Source organism: Rhinatrema bivittatum, chromosome 3 (assembly GCF_901001135.1).
Source record: "Rhinatrema bivittatum chromosome 3, aRhiBiv1.1, whole genome shotgun sequence".
Lineage (NCBI taxonomy): Eukaryota > Metazoa > Chordata > Amphibia > Gymnophiona > Rhinatrematidae > Rhinatrema > Rhinatrema bivittatum.
Window position 1 is genome coordinate 167,529,365 of NC_042617.1, and position 16,541 is coordinate 167,545,905.

At 47.2% G+C, this 16,541-nt stretch overlaps 3 protein-coding genes across 5 annotated transcripts in view; all 3 read left to right on the plus strand.

Annotated features, from left to right (window-relative positions):
• Positions 1-402: 402 nt before the first annotated feature.
• The window catches only part of CHRM3 (cholinergic receptor muscarinic 3), a 1,211,018-nt gene continuing 1,194,879 nt past the window's right edge, over positions 403-16,541 (plus strand). For 2 of the 3 annotated variants that reach the window (XM_029593908.1, XM_029593912.1), the window contains exon 1: positions 9,473-10,279. The gene's annotated coding sequence lies outside the window, so the exon portion shown is untranslated. Of the gene's footprint in view, positions 617-9,472; positions 10,280-16,541 lie in introns of those variants that run through there. The other variant, XM_029593910.1, reaches the window with a different exon arrangement.
• LOC115087134 lies at positions 2,053-7,151 on the plus strand. The gene is made up of 2 exons (XM_029593914.1): positions 2,053-2,641; positions 6,470-7,151. Exons 1-2 carry the CDS (start codon positions 2,089-2,091, stop codon positions 7,048-7,050), a joined length of 1,134 nt encoding a protein of 377 aa, XP_029449774.1. The 5' UTR covers positions 2,053-2,088; the 3' UTR covers positions 7,051-7,151.
• Positions 3,853-5,738, plus strand: LOC115087133. Its single transcript, XM_029593913.1, has 2 exons — positions 3,853-4,554; positions 4,674-5,738. Exons 1-2 carry the CDS (start codon positions 3,873-3,875, stop codon positions 5,351-5,353), a joined length of 1,362 nt encoding a protein of 453 aa, XP_029449773.1. The 5' UTR covers positions 3,853-3,872; the 3' UTR covers positions 5,354-5,738.

Genomic DNA, 16,541 nt, shown 5'->3' on the forward strand with positions numbered 1-16,541 from the left:
TGTTACGGTCCCTGATTTCTTTTTGCTGTCGTGATTGCATGGACTTCTTCAGGTTTTAGATGCGGCCATTCCAGAAAGTGGGGGATGTGCAGTTAAGGTGTGAGCAGCCTTGGGCTTTGAAGAGCCAAAAATCTTAATTTCCTTGGGAGCACAAACTGCAGTTGTTGGTTTTTTGTTTTCCTTGAACCAGGGATTTATATTGGCAAACCAAAGTGTGTTAAAGGTAACTCACTAGTAAAGGAGGCCCATGCCTCTCGAGGCATGGGCCGTATAACTGGGCAGACGTGCGGCAGGGAGGGGGGGCACAGCCTAGGTGCGGAGAGGGGTGGACAATGGGATTAGGGGCCAGTTCAAACCTGGGCATGAGCCAATGAGACAAGGAAGGCGGCTTCTCTGAGCTCGGGTACTTAGAGGTAGGGCGGGGTGGGGGGAGCACATTTGCAGCCTGGAAGCGAGAGCAACAGGCTGATCTCAGCACGGCTGTGCTGTAACAGGCTGACCTCAGCAGGGCTGTGCTACAACAGTTTTGCTTTCACTTTGCCTCCAGCACGGTTGTGCTGTAAGAGGAGCAGATCAGCTAAAGGAGCAGGAACAATTTCTTTGATTACATCATTGGGTAAAGTACATAGATTTTGTGGCTTATAGGCAAAATGTTGAGAATATTAATGGTAATTTTGTGTTGCTAAGGTATGGAAGGTATGCTCACCCCCCTCCCCCCTTTTGCATTGAACTGGCTCTGCATTACCAGTACTTTATTTAATGAAAAGGCTTTGAATGCATGGCTGCTTCTGCCTGGAATGTTATTTTATTTAAGGAAATACCTTAGCACATGGCTGGTTATATATATTTTAACTAATATATATTTAGTGAAACGCCATGGGCACATGGCCACACTTTACCTGTTATTATATATATATTTTATGAACTCATGGCTGGCTTTCAGCACAATGCTTGCCCTGCATGTTGCTGTATTTATTGAAAGGGCAGCGAGTGCAGGGCTGGTTATCTTTCACTTGTAGCCTCTTAAGAAACGCCATTGAAGGGGTCTACACATGGTGAATGCATAGGTGGTTAGAGCACATGGCTGGCAGTAGCAGGCTTGGTAGCTCAGTGGTTAGAGCACTGATCTTGTAGGCTTGCTTTACTTTAAAATCGATGTTTTCTATGTATTGCTTTACCCCTCGCTCTCTAAATTGCTAGGAAGTGGGCAGGCTTCATGTCTACCATGCTACCTCAACATCCTGTGGATGTGCTTTGTTATACCTAAGTAATCTGACAATTAAAAAGTAGCCAGCATCCCGTAGTTGGGAATTCTGATGATATGTCTATGGGACAGCGGTATGGCATTTGAGTGCTCAGCCAGGTTAACAGGATGTTTTTTATATTAATCCTAAAGGTGATATTTAGTATTCGGTTACCATTTAAAGGGACAGCTGTCCCATGTGCACGTTTATACTGAATTATAAGGGGTACAGGACCCTCAGCTTGATAGATATGATTTAGGCTGCGCTATGCAGCTCTATACAAAGTAAATTAAAATATTAATGAAAGGTTGGCTTACATCTTAGCATGGTATTGTGGTTCTCATGGGAAGGGCTTGCCAGCAGAGGTCAGCACATGGCAGCGGCCATTTTGGGAGGTCAGCACATGGCAGCGGCCATTTTGGGAGGTCAGCACATGGCAGCGGCCATTTTGGGAGGTCAGCACATGGACTTTCAGGATTTTCTTTTTCTATTACTTTCCTTTTACTCCCCAGGCCCCCCCCCCATGCGCCGGCACTCCCGCCTCCCCACAGAGTCCGGCCGCCCCTCGCCCCCCCCCCCCCACCTTCCTCAGCTGCCCCCACCCCCATCCTATTCCCGTCCAGCCCCCCCAAACTTGCCGGGCCCAAACGTGCGCCCAGCCCCAGCCCCCCCCCCCCGGCTCCTTGCACCCCTCCCACCGCCCCCCCCGTACCCCGGCTGCCCCCTCCCCCACCCACCCACCTTAGCAGGTGTGCGCACACCCACGTTTGGCTACCTATTCATATGCCCCCCCCCCCCAAAAAAAAACTGTGCGGGATCTAACCATTTAATATGTCTACACAGCATGGCTACCACTCAGTTTGCTATGGCTTTTGCCCCGTCCGCACTTATGCCGGACCAGGCTCAGGCTCTAGCCAAGCGAGCACGTCGGAAGCCAAGCAAATTGCAGGAAAACTTCGCGGCAACGCCAGAAGTCGAAAAACGTAAGACCAAGACACAGAGGAATAAGAAGAGGAAATCCGCAAGCACACGACAACCGCGTAGCATCAGCCATTTGGGCTGCTATGTACCGGAGCAGCCCCCTCCACGGGGCATGACCCCTGCAGCACCGACCCTTGCAGCACCGCCACGAGAGAACTTCGGCAATGTTACCGAACGACAGCTGCGTCAGCTCATGGACCAAACCTGGTCAGCGGCTGCTATCCATGGCACGGACAGGGTGAAGGCAATGCTGGATGCCTTAACGCATACCACTAGCCCATCCCCTGGCTCAGTGCCCATCGGTCCACAGCACGGTGCAGCGGGCAGCTCCAACAGTTCAGCTGGCAACACCCAGCCACCAGCACGTCAACAGACAGCTCATGGACAACACGGGCAACCGCAAGAAGGACAGAACTGTGAGTACCCTGATTTAAACTGGGGCCAGGGTAATGTGCAGGTACCCCCAACACAGCCCAGTTACCCACCACCAAGGAATGGCAGCGAAGTGTGGCTGGGGCCACAAAGCGCTCCTACTGACAATTTCGCTGCTATGAAAGCTATTTTCGATAACTGGCATGGGCAGGGTAATGCTAACACTAGCCCAACACAGGAAACAGGGCAGTCAGGACGACCCATGGGGGATATTTTACTTGTGACACCAACCCCAGCCACAGCTACAGCTGTTGGAACACCAACCACAGCTACAGCGGTTGGAACAACGGTGGGTCAGCTGGGGACCAATGGGCACAATACCACTGGTAGCTCAGCCACGAATGGCAATAACGCTGCACAATACACATGTACAGTGGGCTCACTAACCGCGCATGTGTCAGAGGCGTTAAAAGAGAAAATATGGCGCAGCGAATATGTAGATATATTCGAGCTGCTCAGGAAAGAAGGGGAGGGTTCCGATCCCAAATGCCACGAAGCGTGCAAACTCTCAGCTAGGGAGAAACCCTGCATCGCTAAGACGCTAGCTAATTGGTCAGCAGGATTCAGAATTCTGTCATCCATCATAGGTTAAAAAATTTCCTGAAAAATGTTGCTCCTTAATTGCTTACCAGGACGTCATTTGTGGTGCTTATCGCACGTATGGCGGTACGGCTTGGTTGGAGTATGATGAGCAGTTCAGAAGGAATATGGCTGTGAACCCAGGTTTAGAATGGGATCGCAAGGATATTGACCTCTGGCTCTCAAAAATCACACCGTACCGACAGGTGCAGGAGGTTGTCCCTGGCTTCGCTGGCAATGCATACCAGCCGAGTACATGGTTAACTCCTCGCCAACATACTTTTACGGGAAGATTTCCATTTCGGCAAGGTCAGCCCTTTCGTCAAGGGCAAAGGTGGGGGCAAGCCACTAGATTTAGGGGTGGGGGGATTCCCATCTGTAGGCTGTTCAACTCTGGTTTTTGCAGATTCGCTGCTGCCTGCAAATTCAGACACGCCTGCATGGGATGCGGTGCAGGCCACCCTCAAACAAAATGCTCAAGGGGAGGAACCATCCCCCACACAGAGCAACAATAAATTCATTAGAGCACCTACCCCCATTAAGATACATAGCTTGCAGGTCTGTTTAAAGGGTTATCAGCCCAAGGAGGCCAGATGGCTATACGAAGGGTTTTCCCAAGGTTTTCATATACCTTTCATGGGGCCAGAAACCGCCACAGAGGCTAAGAATCTCTTATCTGCGAGGAATAATGAAGAGGTCATTGCACTAAAGATCAAAAAAGAAAGTGACATGGGTAGGGTGGAAGGCCCATTCAAGGACAAACCTCTACCTCATTTTAGGATTTCCCCTCTGGGGGTGGTTCCCAAAAAAGAGCCAGGGGAATTCCGAATGATTCACCATTTATCCTTCCCAGAGGGTGGGTCAGTGAATGATTACTTGGACCCCGAAGCATGCTCGGTCGCCTACGCCTCATTCGACCAGGCATTAGACATGGTGAGGCATTGGGGGCAAGGGGCATGGTTGGCAAAAGCCAACATTGAATCAGCCTTCCGCTTGCTTCCAATACATCCAAGCTGCTTCCATCTGTTGGGGTTTCAATTCCGAGGTAAATATTACTTCGATAAATGCCTCCCGATGGGCTGCTCTATATCTTGCGCCTACTTTGAGAGGTTTAGCACATTTGTGCAATGGGCTGTAGAGCAGGACATCGGGAAAGGGAAAATCATACACTATTTGGATGATTTTCTGTTTACCGGCCATAGGGACACACAGGCCTGTGCGCAAGCCCTCGAAGCATTCACCCGGAAAACTGACGAATTAGGCATTCCGCTAGCTAAGCACAAATCAGAAGGACCGTCACAAAAATTGTCATTTCTCGGTATCAAAATTGATACTCTGCAAATGGTCACACGCCTACCGCCCGCAAAACTAGAAGCGTTACGTGCCAACATATCTACTACCGAACAATCACGCTAAAACAAATGCAGTCACTCATTGGTCACCTCAATTTCGCTTGCAAGATCATGCCCATGGGTCGCCCCTTCATGAGAAGATTGTCCCAAGCCACAGCAGGTATTCGCAGGAGCCATCATTTCATTAGAATCACCAAGGAGCTCAGGGAGGACCTCATAGTGTGGAAGACATTCCTAGGGGAATATAATGGGCGGACAGTTTGGAGGGACCCAATCATGACCAATAGGGAGCTGCAGCTCTACACCGACGCAGCTGGGAGCGCTGGATTTGGGGCCTATCTGGCTGGGAAATGGTGCGCGGAACGATGGCCAGTACAGTGGGAAGCCATGGGTTTACTCAGAGACATCACTTTTCTCGAATTGTTCCCCATTGTTGCAACAATACACATGTGGAAAGCATGTTTCCACAACAGAAGAGTGGTTTTTTGGTCAGACAACATGGCGGTTGTACAGGCGAAAAATTCTCTCACCGCTCACTCCCCTAGGGTCATTAGGCTATTGCGGGATTTAGTACTGCTCTGCCTGTGCATTAACCTGGTCTTTAAGGCTAAGTACGTTCCGGGGGAAGCTAACGGCATCGCTGATGCATTGTCTCGTTGTCAGTGGTCTCGTTTCAGATTCCTGGCCCCAGAAGCAGAGCATCACCCTTATCACGTCCCTCCGCGGATTTGGGAATTAGGGTGCCCGGAATCGCCTCCATATTGAGATCGGCTCTGGCAGAGTACGGGGAGAGCATATGCACGCGGCTGGAGCCTGTTCCAAAAATTTTGCCAATCAAATAACACGCAAGTTCAGGGGACAATGACAGAGAGAAATGTAATGACAGAGAGAAATGTAACAGAGTTCTTGCTCTACCTCAAGAACTCGGGAGTATCAAGAGCACAGGCAGGGCAACATGTAGCTGCTATTGTTTTCGTCTCCAAACTATGGGGGATAGGCTCAATTAGCAACTCCTTTCTCATAAAAAAGATATTAGAGGGTTGGCGGAGACAAGAACCAGTTAGAAGGGACGCCAGAAAGCCTATCACACCAATGCTGCTACAAGCACTGGTAAAGGAGCTCCCCAGCCTAGTTTGGGACAATTATGAGGTAAAGCACCCGCCAAAGTAGGAAACAGTAAAACCTTATTTGTTTTCTACCCCCACTAATTAACTAAAGCTGCTGTGGCCGTTTGCAGGGCAAGGATGAAGATATCTACCCCAGCGTCTGATACGTGAACCCCATCCGGCCTATACATGCCTGAACATGAGAGCTTATCCCGAGGGCAAAGGTGACATGAGAGCTTATCCCGAGGGCAAAGGTGACCACCAGGGCATCGGATGGGGGTCTCCTGATAGAAAACATAAGGCTGTTTAATGAGACAGTACAGATCTTTCTCAGGCGAGCAAAAACTGATCAACGGGCAGTAGGTCGCTGGATTACATTATACCCTGCTCATACGGGGGTGATATGCCCCTTAAGGTCTACAACAGAATACCTCAAAGTACGCCCGCTGGGGGGAGGGCCCTTTCTAAAACACAAAGATGGCAACGAGCTATCGCGTTACCAGTTTATCAGTATGCTACGCAAAGGCTTGGAAAAGATAGGGGAAGACGCGGGAGCTTATCACACACATTCATTCCGAATAGGCGCAGCATCCTTCGCCAGCAGCGGTTTAAGCGAAGATCAAATTAAGGCGCTAGGGCGGTGGAAATCCGGTAAATTCAAAACATACATACGACCCAATAACCAGACAGCCCAATGAACAGTCTCACTGGGAAACATAAAAAGCATATATTTACCGTCCTGTTACACATAACCGTTTTATTTTGTCTATCATAGACTCGCCAGCGGGGAGCGCGAAAGTGATATGGATCATGGGGCACTCGTACATTTATTGGGCGCACATTAGAACCAAGAGAAAGACCTCCAGCGAGCAGATGGGCATACCGCATAGCAAGGCCAGCTTATTCTGGCTCGGCAAACGAGGGATGAGGTGGGTCCAACTAATGCCTTGCATCCTCCAATACGCCAGGCAACTACCACAGCCTGATATCATCTGTCATTTGGGCGGTAACGATTTGGTCGCAGTCAAAAACATTGACTTAATAATCACGATCAAGAAGGACTTGACTGCAATTAAGGCTATATGGCCAGCCGTGGTATTGGTATGGTCCCACATTATTCCCCGATTGGTATGGAGGGACGCGAGGTCGCACAAATCCATCGAAAAAAGCAGGCGCAAATTAAATAAAGAAGTGGGGACGTGGTTGAGAGCTATAAAGGGGTATGTCATCAAGCATGATGATATTTCGCTCTCATGTTCAGGCATGTATAGGCCGGATGGGGTTCACTTATCAGACGTTGGGGTAGATATCTTCATCCTTGCCCTGCAAACGGCCACAGCAGCTTTAGTTAATTAGTGGGGGTAGAAAACAAATAAGGTTTTACTGTTTCCTACTTTGGCGGGTGCCCTCACCGGAGCATAAGGGGATGTATCGCTGCATAGAGGGGAAGTTTTTGGTGTTGGGGGAGGGGGAAGGGGAGGAGCACAGCACCAAGGACTTTGCATAGGGTGAAAGCGGGGGCATGGATATAACTAAGCATGGCGGAGACCGAGATAATGGCCGGTCTGGGGGTGGCCCAATGAAGGCCTGGCATAAGCAATAATCGCGGCCCGCAAGGCCAGGGGTGGGAGGAGGCGGCAGAATACTGCACGGAGCGGCAGTAGCCACGGAGGCGTTCACGGAGCGGGATGCCAGTGGCGGGTGTTCCCCTTCACGGAGCGGAAGCCGGGATTGGCATTCACGGAGCGGGGTGCCAATGGTATACCACCTTCACGGAGTGGAAGGATGGAGGGCTGCCGTCTCCAAAAAAGCATTGGGGTGGGAAGAACAAGCAAGGTACCGGTGAGGGCGTGGCATTTAGCTAATGCCAATTGTTTAAGCTGCTGCAATATAAAGTAATAAGGTTATAATGTTAAATGCTGGCTGTGGCCGTTTCTTCCACTTAATAAAAGTTATCTTGGCTTACCTACTCTGTTGTTGCGTGGTCAAGGGTGGGAGGGGCGGTCGTCCGTGAGCTACGGCGTGCCAGAGTTAAGGAGGCCCGCCTCTCGAGGCATGGGCCGTATAACTGGGCAGACGTGCGGCAGGGAGGGGGGAGGGGGGCACAGCCTAGGTGCGGAGAGGGGTGGACAATGGGATTAGGGGCCAGTTCAAACCTGGGCATGAGCCAATGAGACAAGGAAGGCGGCGTCTCTGAGCTCGGGTACTTAGAGGTAGGGCGGGGTGGGGGGAGCACATTTGCAGCCTGGAAGCGAGAGCAACCCTAAAGAACTCTCTGTTATAGACTGTGGATTTACACAGGGATTATCCCAGAGCTTTGCTTCCTGAGCTTTACTTACAGAACTTTGATTGCTTGCAGTGCATCAGACCTGCAAGTAAGACTGAGTTTCATACTCAGCAGCCTGCTCCAAGACGCAGGTGTCTTGCCAACTATTCCTTGAAAGACCTAAAGCTAAGAACCTCTTCACCCTATTCATGCTGATATATCTCATGCAGATGTCTGTGAGACCTTTGGGTTCTGTCATCCACCATATGCGTTCACTGTTTTTTTCCTGTGGTGTGTTGAGACAGGAACCTGGACTTCTACAGGAGTGTGACCCAGACCGGTTAAGGGTTAGATAACACTGGCTTATTTACCTTTCAGCTAGGTTAGTTTGGAACACATGCATGGAGAAAAATAAATGGAGACAGAAAATAAATGACAGAGCAGTGTGACATAAGGTGGCACCACTGATATCTGATAGGCACAAGAAGAAAAAAGGAGTTAGTAGATCACAGTAAGTGTCAAAAACTGAACAAAGGTACAGAAGAGCAAACTTCTCTGGAGAATACCATCACTTTCATTGGAGTGATCCTGAGGAGAGAGTGTGCTGATACAATATCAAAGGGCTGTTGTGAACTGCTTACTCAGATTAGAAGCCTCTTGCCAAGATAAAGAGATCTAGTGATAGAAAGAAATGGATCAAAAGCTGATTTTGTTGCTGTTAGCTACAACTGGACGGTTAGTCACGAGGCAGGCAGGTGGCGTAACATTTGTTATCGCCGTGATTTCATTTTTAAGAACTGAAATAGATGGCAGTATTTTGAATTTCAAAGCTTCTTGCGGTCAAGGTTTAAAACGATACTTCTTGGGATTGTGAGCAATTTGTTGAGAGGACAGAGGCGGCGGGCTATAAAACGATTCTAAAGATTTAAAACAAGATGGGGGGGGGGGGGGGGGGACACGGACGACGATTAATTAGTCGCTCCTTCCCTTTTAACACAACCGAAGCGCTGCCGTGTTAGGTGGCGTTTTTAGTTCAAACTTTCCCTGAAAAGGCAAGCCTGCCAACTTTGCAACTCGCGCACCTTCGAGCTGTTTCCTTTTTTCCCCCTGCACTTTCTCCGGCTGCGTTCTCCGGGCGTTCAACATAGCATTCGACTCCAGCTCGCCCTGAACAGGTTCCTCGGTCTTCTTGGGGAGGGAGAGAGAGCCGTCTCCCCGTACCAGATACAGCTGTAGCTCACAGTTCAGCATGCACCGTGACTGAAAAATAGAATATGTCTACGTACACACAATTTCCAGTCTGGTTTTTTTTTTACTTTTTATATCCTCCCTTCCTCCTGCAATGACCTTTAATTTGCGGGGAAGAGGCTGGTGCAGCACAGGGCGAATCCCCCAGCCGGCGCTTTTCAGTCCGGCGAGAAGCGCGAGGAGCCTCTTGGGGCTCGCGCCACTAGCTGCTAAACTGCCGCCCAGCCGCACGTGCACGCGCGCGCCGACTCTACTTTTAGAATGAAAATCCCAAAGGCGAGGAGGGGGAGGAATCTCTCTGACTGGGCGTGGCCTCTCTGGCCCAAGCCGGCCAATCGGGTGCCGCTGGCTGGTGTGTGCCACCGCCGCCGCCGGTGGTTCCTGGCCGCCTGCGTAGAGAGCGTGTTGGTCCGCGGGTAGAGGGCAAGGGGGAGGGGGGAGCCGGTTGCGAGGAGCCCGAATAGTGAGGCGCCGCGCTGACACCGGTGGCGCGTTGCGGGACATTCCTGCGCTTGGTAGAGCCAGAGCCGAGGCAACCGGTGAGGAGCGAACCCTCTCCCCCCCCGTCCAGAGCACGGGGGTATCCCCCTCACCCCCACCCTTCGGCTCCCTGTCTGCTTGTCCACCTGCCGGCATTGGAAAAAAAGTCCAGTGGAGGTGGAGGGGAGGAACCCCCCCACCCCCACCCCCACCGAGGAATATCCTCGGGGAGTAACGGAGCAAGTGAGTTGCAAGAGAAGAGAAAGAAGCAAGAAAGCATGTGGGACGGAAGGCGAGCGGAATAGGCGATATTCGCTGAAAGGTGACAGCTTGGAGAAGGCTTTGGTGGGACTGCCTGGGACAGCTATTTTTGTTTGTTTGTTTTGATTTTCGGAGGAGGGAAGGGGAAGTTTGTTACCAATCTTTTCGTTTCGGTCACTTTGTCGGTGGTGATCTGATTGCTCAGACCAGTCGGAAGCCGAACCGGAGCTAAAAGGGAAAAAGGGAGCTGGCACAAGTGGGGATTGGAAGAGTTGGAGGTAGCTCGCAGGCTCTCGGCGAGACTCGCCCAGCGCAAAGAGCTGAATGCAGGTGAGTGGAGGGAGCAAGAATGAGTGGGAGAGGTGGGGTTTTCGGGGACACTGCGACAAGTGCTGGAGGGAGAGGACACCTTGGGACTATCCCGGTGGGTAAGAGCCACTTAGCTGAACCTCCACCTTTTTCTGGTTGGGAGTTGCTCCAGGTGGTGACAGCACGCCTGGCCTTTTCAGAAAATCCACCACTCCAAAATCCCAACTTTCACTAGTTCTTTTATTTCGCTTTTCTACTGTCAGTGCTGTAAAGCTTATACACCTTTAAGTTAATAAGACGGATTCCTGTGTATTGGAAGAATTAGCAGAAATCAGCAGGTTGTTAAGAGTATCCTGCCCTACTATTTCAGCTTCTCCTCGCCTGAAATACTTTTCGCTTGCCCTTACCGTATTTTTTTGGGTTGCTATTTTTTCCCCTTTATCTTTTTTAGGGGATCGGTGTCTGCCTTCATGCAGTTTTATTTTTCCGTACAAAAAAAACCCCAATAACATCCCTATATTTTTCTGGAGGCTATAACAGTTGTCTGGTCTTCCGAATGCCTTCCAGCTGAGTCAAAGACCCTTTTTCAATGAGAAGCGAATAAGTAAGTTCGGGATGTTAAAAGCTTGACATTTAAGGCATTTGGCGGTGGATTTGAAAAAAAAAAAAAAAAAGAACCTGTGTAAGTTGCCTTCCAAAGACTTTCTAATTTTTTTTTTTCTCTCTGAAAGCCCTGGCATGGTCTCGGTTTGCTGGGCTGGACGGGCTCCAGTCCCCATGCAGATGAGGTGGCCCTTACGGTTGCACCTCGCGAGCAGTCAGCACGTCTTCGCCTGGAAAATGATTTGTGCTATGCAAATGCTTTTATCTTGCGCAAACAGTAAGGGAACTGCGTCCAAAATAACCACGATTAAAATTCAGCCCGGCCCTTAGCCGCTAGTAAAAGGTGATGTGCAATCGAAACAAAACGAGTGGCAATAAATCTGCCCGGGGGGGAAACTCGGAGCTCTAACCTTGCCGTCCTAGAGGAGAGCAAGCTTCAACTTTAGCATGGGGGGGGGGGGGGGGGTGCAAAGCCAACAAACAGCCTTTCTGTTCCTTTTCGATGCTGTCCTGTTCTTGAACTTGCCCTAACTGGCCAGGTGAACAGTTCTTGTCCTCGGACTTACAGTGAGATACTTTTTGTTTGTTTGTTTTTTAGATTTGCCACTTATTGACGTACGCGAGCTTTGCTAGCTGCAGGAGGGCAACAATTGCATTTCCTTGCAATGTTTTTCATTTTGCAACCCGTGCTTTTTTTTTGCGTGCACAAAGGCAATTCTATTTTTATCGTGTGTGTGTGTGTGGGGGTATATATATATATATATTCCCCCCCCCCCTTATATCTCGCTGGTGTCATTCTTAAGGGCTCCCAGGACGTTCTCCACCTATTAGTTAAGCCTTGCTTTTTAATGCGAATTAAGCGTCAAAAAAAGGTCAATAAAGGAGCGTCTCATGTCATCAATCGCCTAAACCTCGGTGTTCAAAGTGAGCCAGAGTAATTCCTTAAAATAATGCTTTAAAAAAAAAGTCGCTCTTTGCGATCATCCAGTTTAGAAGCCAATGAGAACAGAAACTGAATTGGCTCCAGCTCTCATGTATGTGTTCAGCATTCTGGAGTTCAGAATCATTTTTTGTAGGGGTGGTAATCTCGGTGCGTGTTTGATTTTTAATAGGATTATAAATATTGCTGGCGAGTATTATTTAGACTAATGGTGTCAGTTTCTCCCCCCCCCCCCCCCCCCCCCCGTCACAGGGCTGTAGCTTTCTTCTAGGCTGATGCTGGGGGGGGATGTCCTGGGTTTTCAGCGGTTGCACGCACTGCTCTTTGTTCTGGTTCCCCTGGAAGCCTGGCACCTGGCTGCGTTCCACCCGGAAGGACCCGGGGAAGGTTGCCTGCAAGAGGTGAACCTTCCTCTTGCGCCCCTGTGCTTATTCAGTTCAGTGATGATGATGATGATCGCTTGTTTGCACTGGGCTGGGATAAAGCTGCTGTGTTTCATTCTGAATATAGGCTCCCAGGGGGTAAAAATAGAAACAAAAAATATGGTGGGGGGGGGGGGGAGTTGGATGGTAAATGCGAGCTCTTAAAGAACAAAAACCTATCCTTGGCATGAATGTTACGGTCCCTGATTTCTTTTTTGCTGTCGTGATTGCATGGACTTCTTCAGGTTTTAGATGCGGCCATTCCAGAAAGTGGGGGATGTGCAGTTAAGGTGTGAGCAGCCTTGGGCTTTGAAGAGCCAAAAATCTTAATTTCCTTGGGAGCACAAACTGCAGTTGTTGGGTTTTTGTTTTCTTTGAACCAGGGATTTATATTGGCAAACCAAAGTGTGTTAAAGGTAACTCACAAGTAATGGATATTGTTTTTATATAAATCTGTGAATTATGTGGCCCCACTGTCAAAATAGCATTTTTGATGCAGTGTATTGAAAGATGAAACTGAACAGATATGTAGCCTCCATGGCCTCCTAGGGACAGATTTGTTTTTAAAGCTTGTGTTTATGTAAGATATCCCAGTGTTTGCACAAAAGTCTCCTCACCCCGATGTTGTTTTTTGACACGCACTTCCCCCTGGTAACTTTAAGTGCTGAGAATTTAGCCTTTCATGAAGACTTACATGGAGGACAACTTATTTAAAAGTAGTAGTTTTAGAGAATCCTATGAGTAGTTCAAGGAAACTTGCATGGAAAGTCAAGGCATAATTTATGAGCATAAAATAAAGTGTCTGTCAGCCTGTCAGTCAAGAGTAGGGTATCTTCATTTAAACAGTGGTTCAGATTTACTAAGTGTTTTTTTTTCTTTTTCATTTTTTCCCCACAACTTTCAAGCTTTAAAGAGGTTGCTGAGCCTAGAACCTCAGTAGGAATGCAATAGAGCTAAGTGCTTTGGCTGCTAGAAGTTTTAAGAAAAATTGGGAGCTGTTTGGAACACAGACTCATTTATAATCCCAAATGTAGTATGGTAGTGCTTATTATAGTGTTAAGCGAAGAAGCCATCCATTCCGAGAGAGCAGACTGAAATTTATGTTGGCAGATTACTTAGGTGCTACATTAACTGTTCTTGCATTATGTCTCCAGTGTAAAAATAATAACAGCAGCAATAATAGAAATTGCATATGCAATTGGAATGTCAATAAATGCTGGGAGAGTGATCTTTTTATAGATTAAATAGTGTACTCATCTAGGGTACCAAATGCAAGATCCCCCAGATAAACCAGAATGTACCTTCATATCAAAATCTTGGGGGGGGGGGGGGGCGGCAGAGAGATATGGGAAAATAAATTATTGCATGTTAGCTATAATTTACTGTACATTATAAAGTATATTTTCATAATCACTATTCTTTAGAATCGTCAGAAATAAGAACAGCTATGTTTGCTCTTTTCTTTATTTTAGTAACTTTTTTTTTTCAAGCCAGTAAGTTGTAGGAAGAAATATGTGTAGAACAGAGATCTGGAATTAAAGAAAAGTTGGTTTACTCAAGCAGAGCTTTTAAAACTGACAATATCCAGTGTGCCAAATTTGAAACTCGTAGAATAAAGGTAGTTTAAGGAGAGGGACTGTGAGAAAAAAAAAAAGCCCAACTACTGTTTTTGCTGAGAAAAAAATGTCATTAATAACAAAGGTTACAAGTAGTTCACTTCCTCTGCTCCTCCTGCCCCACCCCAAGAAAACCAAAACAAATAAACACAGGTCTTGGCTGGGTAAAGACATTTGACTGGCATTCCCTGTGGAACAGGTAATTAGCACCAATGAAATTGATTGCCATTATCTGCTCAGTGTTTGTTCCAGAAAAAGGCAATACCAAAGCTTAAACAGGATAATTAATATAATTAACCTTGGAGCAATTGGTTGGTACAGAGTCTGTTTCACCAGCACAAAGGTCCCACGCCTCTTATGTAACATCAACAGCTAATTCATCCCTATTCATCTGGACACTTAACTTATGTTATTGACTTTTAAGTGCTGGTATATTTATTATTCCTACTGTGTTGGGGCATATGATGCCATGGCATCATGATTCACTACAGAATATAGTTCATTTTTTAAGTATAATATTCCCAATAAAAGTTCTTAATGCAAATGAATATTTTTTAAAATCATGTTTATAGTTGTTAGACAGCAGAGCAGTGTGTTTCCTTCTAGTTATCAGTATCCCCTTTTCTTGACACTTTCACTGCAGCACTGAGTGAAGTCTATAGTTCATCTAGGACTTGTTAATTATGCTGTAGGGAGCAGTGCTGTGCTCTGCTTACTTTTTACTAACAAAACTGATGATAAGGTGTGTTTATTTTTGAACTATGTTGGTAGACTACAACAGAAGGCTTGGGCACAGCTATGCCTCCGATGAAGAAGAAACTTGCGTAGCCAGTATGTAAAACAATGGCTACCAATTTTTCCACCAACTAAATGGTCTCTTTTAATTAATTCATTTGATTTTCTGGTTGAAGGTGGAATTATGTGCTTTGGAGTTCTGTTTCTTGAAAAATAAAAATGAGTTTATGGGAAAAATCTAGTCTCAAGATTTAAGTCAAATTTCTCAGAATTAATAATTGCTTCTACTCTTAGCAGTGTTTCTCCATATATTCACAGGAGATTTGAGGAGTGCTCAACTGTTACAGAATAGTACTTTTTCTAATTTTATACAAAACCAATTTTTTATTCAAGCATAGATCCTTTTTAGGGTGCAATAAATGTTGCTGGACCTCATGAAAGGCTGGGATGGGATGGAAGAGGCATCTAAGGGGTACTTGAAAGGACCATATTAAATTAATTTATGAAAACAATAACATCTCACTAGACAGAGTAGACCCATTGAGAGCTCCATAATAACAAACTTGGGCCTGGATTTATCAAAATGCACTAAATATTGCATGCAATAGGAAAAGGGGTACCTAGCTATGAGAGAGAAAGAGAGAGAGAGCACCTAGCCATAATGCCCTCACACTAGATAGGTATTTATATCTCTATGGGAGGCCCACCTAGTCATTCGAGGTGAGGGTTAGGGGCCACTTTGATATTCAAAGTGAGACGTACGAACAGAACAGTGCTCTCTTGTGAAGATTTGATGACCTTTGGAGTGAGAGAAACTCACTCAAAGATGAGATTTGTGCAATGTTCTCTCAACCTGGCTTGATGGACTGAGTGGCCCCTAACCCTCACCTCAAGTGACTAGTGGGCCTCCCATAGAGATATAAATACCTATCTAGTGTGAGGGCATTATGGCTAGGTTCTCTCTCTCTCTCATTTTACCCAGGTAGAGAGTCCATCAAGGTCATCAAATCTTCACAAGAGAGCACTGTTCTGTTCGTACATCTCACTTTGAATGTCAAAGTGGCCCCTAACCCCTACACTAATACCTAAACCTCACCTCGAGTGACTAGATGGGCCTCCCATAGAGATATAAATACCTATCTAGTGTGAGGGTATTACAGCTAGGCTCTCTCATGCTCTTTCGCTCTCTCATGCTCTTTCTCTCTCTCATAGCTAGGCTGGCCCTCCAGGAGCTTAACATCACAATGCATGATAAAGCATGCATTATGGTGCTTTTATATGCATTAAAGGCATTTTTTGCATGCAAAAACGCCATATAGCACTTTGATAAATGACCCCCCTTGGTTGTGTGTCTCAGATTATATGAATCATTTAGAAATGCCATCGTGTAGGAGCTTTCTAAATCACAGAAGTCTCTTCATCTGCAGTCACATCTGAAGAAGGGTCCTGTTTGCCCTGGAAGGCTTCATTTGATTTGATTTACCGGTATATTTAGGGAACTTCATTTTCAGTTTTTATTGTTCTTTATTTTTCCTGGGAATTTATCAGGGTTTATTAAGACAAGAATATAAACAGGAGAAAATCTGTTAAAAAAATAACTCATTTTTCGGGTAAATATCGGAGTTTATTTTGGTGGACAGAAGCCAGGACCATAAAACAATATTAAGCAGATTCTCCCACCCACCCACTCAGCAGCATCCCCAGCCTAGCATGTTCCTGGCTCTCCCCACCCCCACCCTGCCAAGAATATTCCTTTCCCAACTCCACTCCTCCACATTGCAACAGCATTTCCTGGTGGTGGCTCCAGGCTTTTCCACTCTTCTTTGGCAGCATACTTTCCGAGGCTCCCGCAGTCTGCCACTGCACTTCTGTTTTTTTTGTGCAGGGCCAGGAAGCTTGGTACGAAGCACTTCTGGTGGGACAGGACCTGCTTCAGATGCATCTGTTGGCTCCAGACAGCAGGTACT